The following is a 15,223-nucleotide window of genomic DNA, read 5'->3' on the forward strand; positions in this document are numbered from 1 at the left end:
TCTTGCAACATTTTTGTTGCTGCTACACGGGAGGTCTGCTGCTGCTGCTGGTGTCGCGATTCGCGCCGACTTGCTTCTCCTTTTTTTTTAATGCCCCCACTTTGTGTATATGTATAATGTGTGAATAAAGAATTTCCCAAAAAAAAAAAAAACAAATACAAGTGATTTTACCACCCTTTTAAAAAAAAATTTTCCAATGCAATGTTAATTCTCCCTTTAGTGAAAATTGAGACAATTTTTCAAGTGACAATTCTTTCATTAGGAACATCATCACAATCACGGTTATACTCCAGTGCTATACAATAGGTGTTTTGTGTGTTTTTTCCCCCACCCCCCACCCCCCAAAAAAAGAATTTTTTTCCAGGAGAAGTGGGTTGTTTGAAAAACAAAAAAAAAAACAAAAGTAATGAAATTACGATATGTTGTTATTATCAATAATTCAAAGATTTTTTTCGCGCTCCAGCGAATTCGCTACTCGCTGCGCGAATAATAATAATAATAATGAAAGGTTTGCGCTATTGGCAACAACTTGTGCATTATTAGCTCATTCAGCAGCTGATTACACAGCCAATGGCAGCAATAGCAGCAACAGTCGAATATCCGGGTTGGTGGTGTGAAAATTGAGGGGGTTTTTTTTTCTCATTTATAAGGGGGGTGGGGTGGGGCGGGCGGGAAATGAGTGCCGAGAATCAAGAATCTATTACCCTAAGGTTAGGTGTAACGGGTGCAATTGCTACTATTTGTAGTAGTAGTACAACAACAACAACAACAGCAGCAACAACAATAACGACGACGACGACGACGAGGGTTAAAAGAGAAAAAATTGACGTCGATTGCAATAATGTCGTTGTTGTCGCCGGTGATCATGGCGCCGACGTCAAAACGAATATGGAGACGTATCAACAACATCATCATCATCATCAGCAGCAACAACAACGTGCTCCGGCGACAACAACGACGACAACGACAACAACGATGCCAATTTCAACATCACCCCGTGTAACATCAAATGGTTATCATAATGAAGATGTTTTTAGGGATGTTATTGCCGGAAAATTTGCCAATCTTCAACACAATAATACTACCACAAAACATGAGAAAATTCGGCTTATGATCGAAGAAAGCATTGGGTAAGTTTTGTGATTCTATTGTTTTTATTACAATTCAATTATTATACAATAAATATTTTTCTATATATCTATATATATGGTTGATTTAATAAAATGTTTATTCAGTTCAAATAAAAATATTTTGTGGATTCTGCTAAATATTTTGCTAATTTAGCCAAATATTTGGCTAAAACAATCAAATATTTTACTAAATCAGCTAAATATTATTATGTAGAATTAATGCAATCTTTGGCTAAGTCAGCTAATCAATTTTACTGAATCGACTAAGTATTTGATAACATCAGCCAAACATTTAGCTAATTCAGCCAAAGATTTGGTCAATTTAGCCAAATATTTATCCGATTCAACCATACGTTACAATAATTCTATATAATATTTAGCTGTCTTAGCCAAATATTTAATCAATTCAGTCAAACATTTAGCCGATTCAATCAAAGGTTTGGTGGATTCTGCTAAATATTTAGCTAATTGAGCCAAATATTTGGCTAAAAGAATCAAATATTTGACTAAATCAGACAAATATGTAGAATCATTTGTAATATTATGTTAAATCAGATAAATATTTGGCTAAATCGACCAAATCTTTGGCTAAGTCAGCTAATAAATTTCGCTGAATCGGCTAAGTATTTGGTAACATCAGCCAAACATTAAGCCGATTCAGCAGAATTGATTAACTAAGTCAGCCAAAAATTTGGTCGATTCAGACAAATAATTAGCCGATTCAATCAAAGGTTTGGTGGATTCTGCTAAATATTTTGCTAATTTAGCCAAATATTTGGCTAAAACAGTCAAATATTTTACTAAATCAGCTAAATATTATATAGAATTAATGCAATCTTTGGCTAAGTCAGCTAATCAATTTTACTGAATCGACTAAGTATTTGATAACATCAGCCAAACATTTAGCTAATTCAGCCAAATATTTGGTCAATTCAGCCAAATATTTATCCGATTCAACCATACGTTACAATAATTCTATATAATATTTAGCTGTCTTAGCCAAATATTTAATCAATTCAGTCAAACATTTAGCCAATTCAATCAAAGGTTTGGTGGATTCTGCTAAATTTTTAGCTAATTTAGCCAAATATTTGGCTAAAAGATACAAATATTTGACTAAATCAGCTAAATATTATGTAGAATTATTGTAATTTTTGGTTGAATCAGTTAATCAATTTCGCTGAATCGACTAAATATTTGGTAATTTAGCCGATTCAGCCAAAGATTTGGTTAATTCAGCCAAATATTTAGCCGATTCAACCAATTGTTACAATAATTTTACATAATATTTAACTGTCTTAGCCAAATATTTAGTCAATTCAGTTAAACATTTAGCCGATTCAATCAAAGGTTTGGTGGATTCTGCTAAATGTTTAGCTAATTTAGCCAAATATTTGGCTAAAATAATTAAATATTTGACTAAATCAGCTAAATATTGTGTAGAATTAATGTAATTTTTGGCTGAATCAGCTAATCAATTCCGCTCAATCGGCTAAATATTTAGTAACATGAGCCAAACATTTGGTCATATTAGCTAAATATTTCGCTAATCTAGCCAAGATTTGGTTGATTTAATAAAATATTTGATTTATACCATTTAAATGTTAAGTTGATTTTTGCCAAAGATTTGTTCCATTCAGCCAAATATTTAGCAGATTCAACTAAAGGTTACATTGATTCTGCAATATTTAGCTGATTTAGTCAAATATTTGGTTATTTTAGCCAAATATTCAGCTGATTTAACCAAATATTAAACTGATTATGCATCATATTTAGCTCAATTAGTCAAATATTTCATTGTTTTAGCCAAATATTCGGCTGAAATAGCTGAACGTATAGCAAACTTCAACAAACCTTTGAATTAGCTAAATGTTTAACTGATTCTACCAAATATTTGGCTAAAACAGCAAAGAATCTGTTGAATTTATAAAATATTCTACTAAATCAACCAAAAATTTCGTTATATTAGCTAAATATTTCGCCGATCTAGCCGAGATTTGGTTAATTCAATCAAATGTTTGTTCAGTTCAAATAAAAATATTTGGTGAATTCTGCTAAATGTTTAACTAATTTAGCCAAATATTTGGCTAAAACAATTAAATATTTGATTAAATCAGATAAATATTATGTAGAATCACTGTAAGATTTGGTTGAATTGGCTAAATATTTGGCTGAATCAGCTAAATATTTGGTAACATCAGCCAAACATTTAGATTGTTATCAACCAAATATTTGATTAAAATAATCAAATATTAATTATTACTGTTAACGATGTAAGTGTTTGGCTGATGTTGCAAAATATTTAGCCGATTCAATCAAATGTTACAATTATTCTGCATAATATTTAGCTGATTTAATCAAATATTTGATTGTTTTAGCTAAATATTTGGCTAAATTAGCTAAACACAGCAGAATCCACAAAACCTTTGATTGAATCGGTTAAATGTTTGACTGATTTTACCAAATATTTGGCTAAAACAGCGAATGAATCCATTGAATTTATAAAGTATTCTACTGAATTAACCAAAAATTTAGTCATATTAGCTAAATATTTAGTTGTTTTAGTTAAATATTTCGTTGTTTTAGTCACATATTTGGCTAAATTAAGTAAATATAAGGCAGAATCAATCGAACCCTTTTTTATTTACTTTGGCTAAATATTTGACTGAATGGACTAAATATTTGGCTGAATCAGCGAAATATTCCATTAAATTTCTTAAATATTCGACAGAATCAACCGAAAATTTGGCCATATTAGCTAAATATTTCGCTAATATAGCCAAGATTTGGTTAATTTAATAAAATATTTGATTTATACAATTTAAATGTTTAGTTGATTTTTGCCAAAGATTTGTTCCATTCAGACAAATATTTAGCCGATTCAACCAAAGGTTACATTGATTCTGCATAATATTTAGCTGATTTAGTCAAATATTTAGTTGTTTTAGCCAAATATTTGGCTAAATCAGCTAAACGTTTCGTATAATCAATAAAAATATTTTTATTGAACTAAACAATGATTTAATTAAACCAACCAGATATTTGGCTAAAATAGCAAAATAATCAATTGAATTTATCAATTCTTTGACTTAAACAACCAATTATTTGGTCATATTATCTAAATATTTCGCTATTTGTTTAATTTGGTTGATTTAACCAACGATTTGGTGAATTCAAAAAAATGTTTAGTTGATTTAGTCCAAGGTTTTTGTTAATAAAACGAAATATTTATAGTTGTAAAAATTACACATTTTATCCCGAATTCGGATAAAAAAAGTGTAATTAAATAATAAAAAAAATGAATGTTTAATTTTTTTTTTAAAATCAGTTCATATTTTGCATAATAATAATTTAAACATCAAAATTTTTGCATAAAATGAATAAAAATTCTCACGACATTCGTCAAATTCATGTAATGTAAATGAAGTTATAAACTTAAACCTGTTATTGATTTTTCGCTAGATTTTATTTTATCCTTTCTTTTATTATTAATTTGTATATATATATGTGTGTGTATCTATTTTTTTTTATTTTGTTTATGAAAAATATTTGTTATTTCCATTAAAAAATATTTTTATTTTTCTTTGAAAATATATTTTTTCTCTAGAAAAAAAATGTAGGTATATATAACATAAAAATCATGATAAATTTAAATTTCTAAAAAAAATTGTAAAAAAATAAAAATTTCGTAAAGTTTTTTTCGTAATAAACAATTTTTTTTTGTGATTTTACTGAAAAAAAATATTTCAAAAAGAATTTATATTATAAATATAAAAATATCAGAAGTTAATATTTTTGTCACGCGACACAATAATAATAATAATTCATTCTTTTATTGATCCACTTTGAATTGCGGATATAATTAATTTTTCAATTGAGTTCGATTCATAATGAAAGAAATTCTCTTTTCTTGCGAGAGTTATAATAAAATAAAATGAATTTAAAAGGTAAAATATTTTTATATAGAAATTGAAATTTGTTTTATTTTTTATTAAAAAAATTATTAATTATTATTATTATTATTATTAATTCTCGAAAAAGAAAATTATCGAAAAAATTTGTTTTTTTTTTAAATAGTAATATTAGAGTAGGTACAAAGAATTCAAAATAATTTTTTTGTTTTTGTTTATTTCAGCGATGAATCAAAGTTTCGTGTTCAGGAAATTTTCTCAAAAGTGGAACAATTGAAAATTGAGGAAAAATTATTATTGTACCTGAAGCTACCATTGTCACTTGCAAATCCCAGTGGTACGATAGATCCATTGAAACAACCGCTAAATCCATTGGGCAATCGTTATGAAATTCATCAAACAATTATGTGGATTAAAACACATTTAGAAGAGGATCCAGATGTTTCATTGCCGAAGCAAGAAGTATACGATGAATATAAGTTCGTATATTATTTTTTTAATTTTATAATATTAACATTTTTAACGTTATTATTTTTATTTTATATTAATAATTATTATTATTATTTTATATAGTATGTTCTGTGTGAAAAATTCCATGAAACCCTTATCCACGGCGGACTTTGGTAAAGTCATGAAGCAAGTGTATCCAAGGGTACGTCCACGAAGACTCGGCACTCGTGGTAATTCACGTTATTGTTATGCAGGAATGCGAAAGAAAATTAAACTTGATCAACCAAAATTGCCAATTATCGCCGGAATGCCGACTGTAAGTAGTAAAAAAAAAAATTGAAAATAGAATTTTTCTAAAAATTTTTAAAAATATTCTTAGGACGATAACGCTGAGGAGAATATCACCGAGGAAATGTTAGGCGCTGCATCGACAGTAATACGTGAATGGGCTGAAAATTTATTGGGTTTAAAATTCCCAACACTCAGTGCCTTAGGTCGATATTTAGTTGATAATATGTTCGTCGACACTCGATCTTTGGCTGCTGTGTGTATTGTCTGCGATTCTGGAATGACCGAAACTGTTAAGAATGGTAAATATATTTTTTTTTACTTTCATTTCTCATGCGAATTTTAAAACTTATTTTTTTTACAGAAATTTCAGAATCACCTGTTGATGTAAAATCGGGAAAATTACGTGAGGCACAATTACAATTACAAAGAAAATTGCAACAACGTGAACATGTACGTGATCAGAAGCAACGACAGTTAGAAAATGAGTCGCCGGTAAGAAAAAAAAAAAAAAAGCGTCAACATTTATTGATTACAAACAAAATACCCCATAAACATTTTTTGTTATATGAAATTCAAAAATTCCAAATAAAATTATTATTTTTTGTGTTTGTGTACGTCTCACCTTTAGAGTAAAAATTTTCTACCGTGTTAAAAAAAAAAACTCTTTTTCTTGCTCTTGACAAGAATGATGAACATAAAGCTCAAGTCTGGTGGTATTTTGATAAAATACAAAAAAGATATATATTCAAAGCATCCTGGTTATTACTTTTTTGGCTCAAAAATTGAGCCATGTATGTCGAAATGATTCAAAATCGACCAAAAATACTATATGAGCTTTTAGTCTGAAGATATATATATATTCAAAGCATCCTGGTTATTACTTTTTTTGGCTCAAAAAATGTCGAAGTGCTCAAAAATCGACAAAAAATAAAATAAAAGCTTCTATTCTGAAGGTATTTTTATAATATCTAAAGATATATATTCAAAGCATCCTGGTTATTACTTTTTTGGCTCAAAAATTGAGCTCTGCATGTCGAAATGCTCAAAAATCGACAAAAATTATAAAATTTGTTAGTTTGAAGATATATATTCAAAGCATCCTGGTTATTACTTTTTTTGGCTCAAAAAATGTCAAAGTGCTCAAAAATCGACAAAAAATAAAATAAAAGCTTCTATTCTGAAGGTATTTTTATAATACCTAAAGATATATATTCAAAGCATCCTGGTTATTACTTTTTTGGCACAAAAATTGAGCTCTGCATGTCGAAATGCTCAAAAATCGACAAAAATTATAAAATTTGTTAGTTTGAAGATATATATTCAAAGAACCCTGGTTATTTCTTTTTGGCTCAAAAATTGAGCTACGCAGGTCAATATGCTCAAAAATCGATAAAAAATAAAATAAAAAGCTCTTAGTTTGAAGATATATACTCAAAGCATCCTGGTTATTTCTATTCGGCTCAAAAATTGAGCCATGAATGTTGGAACGCTTAAATTTGACTAAAAAAGTTTTAGTTTTTGGGTATTTCATAATATCAAAATATATATATATATATTCAAAGCACTCTGGTTATTTCTTCTTGGCTAAAAAATTAAGCTATGCTTGTGAAACGCTCTAAATTCTACAAATTAATAATAAAAGCTTAAGCAAAGGTATTTTTATGATACCTAAATATATATATATATATATATATATATTCAAAGCACCCTGGTTATTTATTCTGTTCGAAAATTCTGGCATAAATTTTAAAATTAAGCCAGATGTATCTCAAAACGTTTTGTTCTATTCCAAAAATCAAATAACATTCATATCAGGTTTATAAATCAGATAACCTTAAATTACAGATTTCAAAATTATTAATACTAATTTGTACTTTCAATTTATTATAAAACAATTTTTGAATTTCTTTAACAATTAGTAGCTTATTAATAAGGTTTAACTTTAAATGTACAATTTCACTTTTTTTTGAAATTTCCTCATATCCTTTTAATTTTATAATTATTATTCAAAAAACTGTTTTAACAAAAAGCAAATATTTTTAATTTTGATTAACACAAATGTAGTTTTTCTTACCCGTTTTGATTGATAGCAAAAAGTTAATTTTCTCAACAAAAAAAAAAAGAATATTAAACGTCGATACTCTCAAATCCTCCCTACAAAAAAAGTTTACAGAATTCTAAAACGTTTATGCGTTTTGAATTTTTTTTGTTCTGTTTCAGAGTCAGAACAAAGAAAAAACTGTAAATAATAACAAAGGAGGACGCAAGGGAAGCAAAAAAAAGACGATAACGAATCAATCGCCTCAGGAAATAGGTGTTTTAACGTCCATTAAAGGCAACACAACACCAATTTCACGACAAAAAAAAACCATACGTAATCAAATTGATTATGTCTCCCAACAATCTAACTGTGATAACCTAGTGGTACAATCAATTGAGAATGTGCAAAAATTAACAACGGACACAACGTTTCCAATAAAGCCAAGAAATCCAAGGAAACGTACTAGTGGAGGAACAACACCATCGCAAGCTAATAATGATTCAAGTCCTGAAAAACAGGCAAAGCACACCGATACAATAACAACATCGCCATCGTCAAATATTAATAATGGCACGTGCACGCCTATTAATAATCACGAGAGTGGAAAAATTCCAGTGATACTAGCTAATAATCGTAATAAAAACTTTAGTAAAGCTGCCGATAGTCAGCTACCCCTAAAAAGCTGTGATATTGATAGTTGCGCAAAACTAATAAATGGTTGTTCGAATAATAAAAATGATGAAATTCCCCTCTTGGAAAATTCAACACTTCTCCAACGAACAAATCTTGGTACAATTGATCCCGATTCACTTGATGATTATTTAAATGGTGGTAATAATTCACAAGAGCAAGAAGAAGAATTATTACAATATTTTCAACATGGTGAATCAGATCCCGAAACTGTTAATCTTATTCCACCTGTTGAATTATCATCAAGATCGGATAAAGTTTCTGAATTACGTTTTATATTACAACAAAATCTTAAAGCAAGACCACCGCCAAATAATCAAACAACATCAACGCCTTTAAATTTACCAACAACAAATAAGGAAATTATTAATGAAAAACAAGCGCCAAATACAAATGTCAACATAAGACGTAGAGTAAGTTTCGAGACAAGTGTCATTGAGCATGATTCAATAATAACGAGTCACACGGTGCCTCAAAGTCCAAATACAAGACGTAGAATATTTAATTTTACGCCAATTTCACCAGGACCACATTCACCGATAAATGGACGTGCCTCGAAATGTAATTCAGCTAATGCAAGTCCTTTTGTATCACCTCGTAATACACCAGTGCCACGTTCAAAAAGTAATCTTCAAAATGGCTATCGTTCACGTAAAAAAACATTATCGCGTTCAATTTCATGTAGTGTGCCATATACAAATAAAAATGAAACATTTATTGTACCAGAAAATACCCGACAAATTGCTAAATCACCATTAGTTGTTAAATCCAATGATATGCAAATAGTGAAAAATTTTGTAACTGAACCACAAAAACAAATGATTGTCAATTATCAAGAGAATCTTCAAGAGCAATTAGTTAAAAATATCATTTATCAAGATGAAACTAAAACAATATATCAAAAAACACAACAAGATCAGGAGATTTCTGATTTATTGGATGATGGAAAATATGAAATTCAATTGGCAACAAAAGAACAATTATATAGTCGTTCACAATCAGTTCCATTATATCGAATGGTTAATCCAACTTTAATATCACCAGTATCAACAACACAATTTTTAGCTCCCTTTCGTAGTTTTAATCCATCAACAAGCAGTTCGATAGCACCAACACCAGTGCCAAGTGAATTCACTGATTTTTATTCAATTGATGCACCCGACGATGCAATGTATTTACTTGAGGATGCTAATTTTATGTCTGATGATCAACAATTTTTAATGGGTGAAAAAGAAATGTCATCGGAGAATATTAATAATTTTTTGAATATTCTAAATGAAGAGCCAGAAATTTTATGCTCTTCATCAAATGGTCAAGGTGTAATGGAAACAAGTTCATTAATATTGGATGGTTTACCTAATTCCTATTTAAATATGTCAAATGATAGTGGTATGGATTCGGGTATTGTGATTGAAAATGGTAATTTAGAAAAAATGATACAATCACGTTCTTATCCAAATACACCGTTACCATTACCAATTGGAACAACGTGTACATTACCATTTACAGAGGACAGTAGCGGTGGTTCAAGATCATATCCAACAACACCATTACACAGTGGAGTACAAGCACGCGCAACTGGTGAACAAACATATTCTGAGAGTAATGAACCAATGTTGTCGAGTCCAACAATTGATACACTTAATTTAAGAGGTGATGTTACAACAACACAAGGGACAAATTCATCGGAAAGTGTATGTCAAGATGTTGCCGATTTACTTGAACCAAGTTTTCTTGATAATGTCGAAAATGGTGATTTAGATGCACTCGATAGTTTTGAAGGTCTGCAGGATGCCCTCCCACCGTTGTTCAATGAAGTCGTTGAGCCGAATCGCTGAACTAATATATATATATATAGGGTAAGAAAATAAAATGGATTAAGAAGTTAAAGTACAGAAAATGCTCTCTCAAAATTGTAGTTTCAAGTTTAAAGTTTTTTTTTTATTTTTTTTTCAGCAGCTAAAAAGTAATTTTGAAGTTATGTTACATCGTGATGGGGTAAAATTGACTGGAGATTTATTTGAGTTTCTTATAATGCTTAAAGATATATATTCAAAGCACCCTGGTTAATTATTTTTGGCTCAAAAATTAAGTCATGCAAGTCAAACGCTCAAAATTCGACAAAAATACTAATAAAAACTTGAGTAAAAGTATTTTTATAATACCTAAATATATACAGTCGCCTTTCGATAAATTGAACTTCAAGGGACCGTAAAAACAGTTCAAATTACCGAGAGTTTTATTTATCGCATGTTTTAATTATCGAGGGGAAATTTGGGAAAATTCAAAATAACAAGAGTATTGAAAATTTAATTTTTACGTATTTTAAAAAGACATTCTTTACAGTTGGATATAGTCTATGTAATCTTTTTTGTTTTAATGTACTCAAACGTGCAATATCTATATATTGTTTTCAATTGTCATTAGATCTGTAAAAACTTCTCCGACTTCCACGCGAAGTGCATATGAGTGCAAAGCATTCAAAGATGATCTCGCCTCTTTCAATGTGACATCTTTTTTTGTTGCTCCTGTCTCTACCACCTCAATAACTATTTTCCTTTCGGAAAAAGATAAATTTTTATTGGTTCTTAGAAACATTTTAAACGATATAAACCGAGGCAGATAGCAAAATGAATTAAGAAATTACTCAGCATTGTTAATAATAAGGTAATTAGGTATTGTATTGACAAATGAAACAATACAATAACTATTATTAAGAAGAGAATATTTTGTACGTAAATATGTAAATTTGTATCGCAAGAAAAGTTCAAATTATTGAGAGTTTGATCTAGCTGAATTCAATATATAGAGAGTGAATGGAGAAATTGACCAAAAGATACTTTTAATTATCGAGAGTACATAAAACCATTGTTTTTTTTTCAATTTACCAAGAGTTTTTCAAGGGACTGGACTGTTACTTTAATTTAACGAGAAATTCAAATTATCAAGAGTTTAATTATCGAGAGTCAACTGTATATTCAAAGCACCCTGGTTATAATTATTTTTGGCTCAAAAATTGAGCTTTGCATACCGAAAAGATCATAATTTTTGACAAAAATAAGAGCTCAAGGTTTTTTTTATAATATCTAAAGATTTATATATTCAAAGCACCCTGGTTATTTCTTTGGTTAAAAAAAAATTTTATTTTAAAAAAATTAATTTTTTTTTTAGTAAATTCTATACAAATCTCGTTATATATTAATATAACTTAAATTAATGGATTTATTTCAATTTGTACTTTCAAAAACCAATTTTTTAAGTCTCAATATTTTTCCTTATTTTTCAGCAGCTAAAAAGTAATTTTGAGGTTATGTTAAATCGTGATGGGGTAAAATTGACTTCAGATTTATTTGAGTTTCTTATAATGCTTTAAGATATATATTCAAAGCACCCTGGTTATAATTATTTTTGGCTCAAAAATTCAGCTTTGCATACCGAAAAGATCATAATTTTTGACAAAAATAATAAAATAAAAGCTCAAGGTTTTTTTTTTATAATATCTAAAGATTTATATATTCAAAGCACCCTGGTTATTTCTTTGGTTCAAAAAAAAAATTTATTTTAAAAAAATTATTTTTTTTTAGTAAATTCTATACAAATCTCGTTATACATTAATATAACTTAAATTTATGGATTTATTTCAATTTGTACTTTCAATTTAATATAAACCAATTTTTTGAGTTTCAATATTTTTCCTTTTTTTCTGCAGCTAAAAAGTACTTTGAGGTTGTCAAAAAATATATATTTCTAAAAAAAATAATAAAATTATTGAATTAATATTCAAGTTAAACTTTTTTTTTTTATTTGTGATGCGCTCCAAAAAAATTTGTAGGTTATGTTTATGATAGTTTTATACCTTGATTAAAAGTTTCGTTTTAAATTATGTAAAATTAAAATCAGTTTTCATTTCTAAATAATTTTATATTATATTGAATCGATAATCTCTTTGTGTACTTTTACTCTTTGCAAATCAATCATAAACATAACCTATATATATTTTTTTAAATGCCTTTTTTTCACAGCACATTACATATAATTGTATTATGTAATTAATATTAATTTAATAATTTTAGTAATTTGGAAAATTTAGTAATTTTTTTTATATAATTTTTGAAAATATTAATTAATAATAAAAAAATTTCCCTTTTTTACAGACATATATATGTATAAAGAAAGCAGAAAGTTATTTGGTCCAATTCACTGCCAATATGTCGGCCACTGGAAGAGAAGGGGGGGGGGTTATTTTCACTATATACTTAATCATATACTCGTGTGTGTGATTATATATAAGAGAAAAGTGAAAAAAAATTTTTCGGCAGGAAATGCGTTCATGACACACGTACACAGTAACATTTAATATTACTAAAAAAAAAAAAAAATAAAATGTTGATCAGGGGACAAAAGTAATTTTGTACAAATTACGTCTTAGGGACGCTTTTATAAGGCCTGAAAAGAAGAAAATAAAAAAAAAAAAAAATTCTACCTCAGCGAGGTAGAAAAATTTTTGTTACCAATGACTGGTTTTCAAAAGAAAAAGAAAAAAGGAAAAAAAAGAAATTAATTTTAAAATTGAAATATACATAGTATGACCGTGGCTTTTCTGCGGTAAAAAAAAATACTCACGATTTTAATTTTGTGTATAAAATTTTTTTTTTTTTTTAATGAAAATTCCCCTCTAATCTCGCACAGTGTTAAATAATAATATTCCTTTTATGGACAAAACATTTTTTTTTTATTTTTATATTTATTAATTTTTATTTTATTAAAAATTAATTTTAACTATATGGAATTCTTTTTCTTTTTTTTTATTTCAGATTAAAGTTGAATTTGAAAAAAAATATACAAAATAAAACACGTTTTCAATATAAAGGGACCCAAGAAGCAAAAAAAATTATAGGTTATGTTTATGATAGTTTTACTTTAAAAAAACATTTTTTAATTTTTAAGTTATACAAACTTAAAATCTATTTTTATGAAAATTTTGTTCACCAAAAGCAGAACACTGTGTATAACCTCCCCCCTCCCACTTTTAAAAATTACTAAATTTATAATTAGTATTAAAAATATAATTTGTTTCGATATATATTTACAATATTATAATTTTAAATTCCTGTTTTGTACAGTTTTTGAATTATTATTATTATTATTATTATTATTATTAATTATATATATTAAATTTATTTTTTAATTTTCTTTTAAGAAATTTAAAAATTTAAGTATTTTTTTTTTTTTAAACTGAAAAAAAATTGTATAGAAATTAGCAAATTTCCAAAAAGCTCTCGGTTATTTGGAAAATAAAATTTTCTACGCTTTAGTCGTTTTAAAAAAAAAAATAAGTGTAAATAACGTATAAATCGTGTTTAAAAAAAGAATGCAAAAAAAAAAAACATTTGCAATGGAAATAAGAAAATTTTAATTTGCCGTTACTGCAGAAAAGCCATTGATTCGTAACTTAAACGTTCTTTTTTTTTTTGTTCTTTCGAAAAAAATATGGTCTTTTTCAAAAGAAAAAAAAAATAGATCGTTCACGTTATCGAAAAGAAGGAAATAAAAATGAAAAAAAACGGCGTCAAAACTGGTCGATATCCTCTTTTTTTCGTGACTTTGTATTTAAGAATTTTTTTCTTCGACGATTCGAAGAATGTGAAATGTAAATAGATTATTATTATTTTTTATTATTATTATTATATTATTATTATTATTATTATTAGTTGACTCACCTCTTTGCAGAGGCTAAGAATTTATATTCATCAATTTGTTTTCGTATTTTTTTATAGAAAAAAAAAAGAACAGAAATAAATTTACACATTTTTTTATACTTTTTTTTTACTTCATCTTTTTTTTTTGTAATTTTTATATTAATATTATTTTATTGTGTTCAAATTAATTTTTTTTTTCTTCTGTATAAAGAAATTTTTTGGTTTTTTCTTTTCCTAAGTGGTAGTGTTGTTATACACTCTAAAATTATGTACACATTTTTTTTTTCATATTTCAATGAACCAAAAAAAAGTACCTTTTTCATTGTACGACGACAGTATTTAAAAAAAACACAGTGCGCGATATTATTTGACTTTTCCGTCTGTTTCTATCTCTCGTTTTCTCTCTATCTCTCTCTCTCTCTCTATCTCTCTAAGTAGTTTGAAATAACCGAAAACCACAAATTTCCCGCATGCTTCAATTCTCCGTGGATATAATCGAAAGTAGATGATGAATTTTACCAAAACATATAGGAAACAATGAATTTTTGACGTGAAACATACAGACTCTTAGCACAAACAAAAAAATGAAATAAAATAATAATTACAAAAAAAAAAAAAAACAACAAAAAAATGACAAAAAAAAAATATAAATGAAAATTGTCAGTTTTGTCGTGGTGGCAATAAAATGGGTGCACATGTACTGTTTTCATATTATAATTGATTAAACGAAAGTAAATTGAATGTGTTTTTAATTTTATTTCTAAAAAATCCCCTTTGTTTTTTTTTAACTTCTAGTTTTGATAAAGTAAAAAAAATTATAGGTTATGTTTTATGATAGTTTAAACTATCATAAACATAACCTATAAATTTTTTTTTGCTACTTAGCAGTTATATGTATATTAAAAAATAATAAATACAATTTTTAAAAAAGGGTATAAAATAAAATATCATGTTTTTATTTTAAATTTTATTTTTCCTTTTTTTTTTTTTTTTTGTTGGTACAATTAAAAA

The 15,223-nt window shown here is 27.3% G+C and overlaps 1 protein-coding gene across 2 annotated transcripts; it reads left to right on the top strand.

Annotated features, from left to right (window-relative positions):
• On the top strand, window positions 1-14,953 carry LOC127291561 (uncharacterized). Of its 2 annotated transcripts, XM_051320753.1 has the most exons (8): window positions 1-1,130; window positions 5,266-5,520; window positions 5,615-5,807; window positions 5,871-6,081; window positions 6,144-6,274; window positions 8,003-9,932; window positions 10,023-10,372; window positions 12,668-14,953. In XM_051320753.1, exons 1-7 carry the CDS (start codon window positions 676-678, stop codon window positions 10,349-10,351), a joined length of 3,504 nt encoding a protein of 1,167 aa, XP_051176710.1. In that variant the 5' UTR covers window positions 1-675; the 3' UTR covers window positions 10,352-10,372; window positions 12,668-14,953. The 2 variants fall into 2 exon arrangements, with proteins under 2 accessions (XP_051176710.1, XP_051176709.1); XM_051320752.1 differs by having other exon boundaries at window positions 8,003-10,372.
• Window positions 14,954-15,223: the final 270 nt, after the last annotated feature.

The sequence above is a fragment of the Leptopilina boulardi genome, unplaced genomic scaffold, assembly GCF_019393585.1.
Source record: "Leptopilina boulardi isolate dan_hultmark-lab unplaced genomic scaffold, ZJU_Lbou_2.1 LbouV2_144, whole genome shotgun sequence".
Taxonomy (NCBI): Eukaryota; Metazoa; Arthropoda; class Insecta; order Hymenoptera; family Figitidae; genus Leptopilina; species Leptopilina boulardi.

Bases quoted from the DNA above. Each gene is read 5' to 3' on its own strand.
- LOC127291561 (XM_051320752.1), top strand. From the start codon at position 676: ATGAGTGCCGAGAATCAAGAATCTATTACCCTAAGGTTAGGTGTAACG. The intron at 1,131-5,265 runs GTAAGTTTTGTG...TGTTTATTTCAG, and splicing joins ATGATCGAAGAAAGCATTGG to CGATGAATCAAAGTTTCGTG. The intron at 6,275-8,002 runs GTAAGAAAAAAA...GTTCTGTTTCAG, and splicing joins AGTTAGAAAATGAGTCGCCG to AGTCAGAACAAAGAAAAAAC.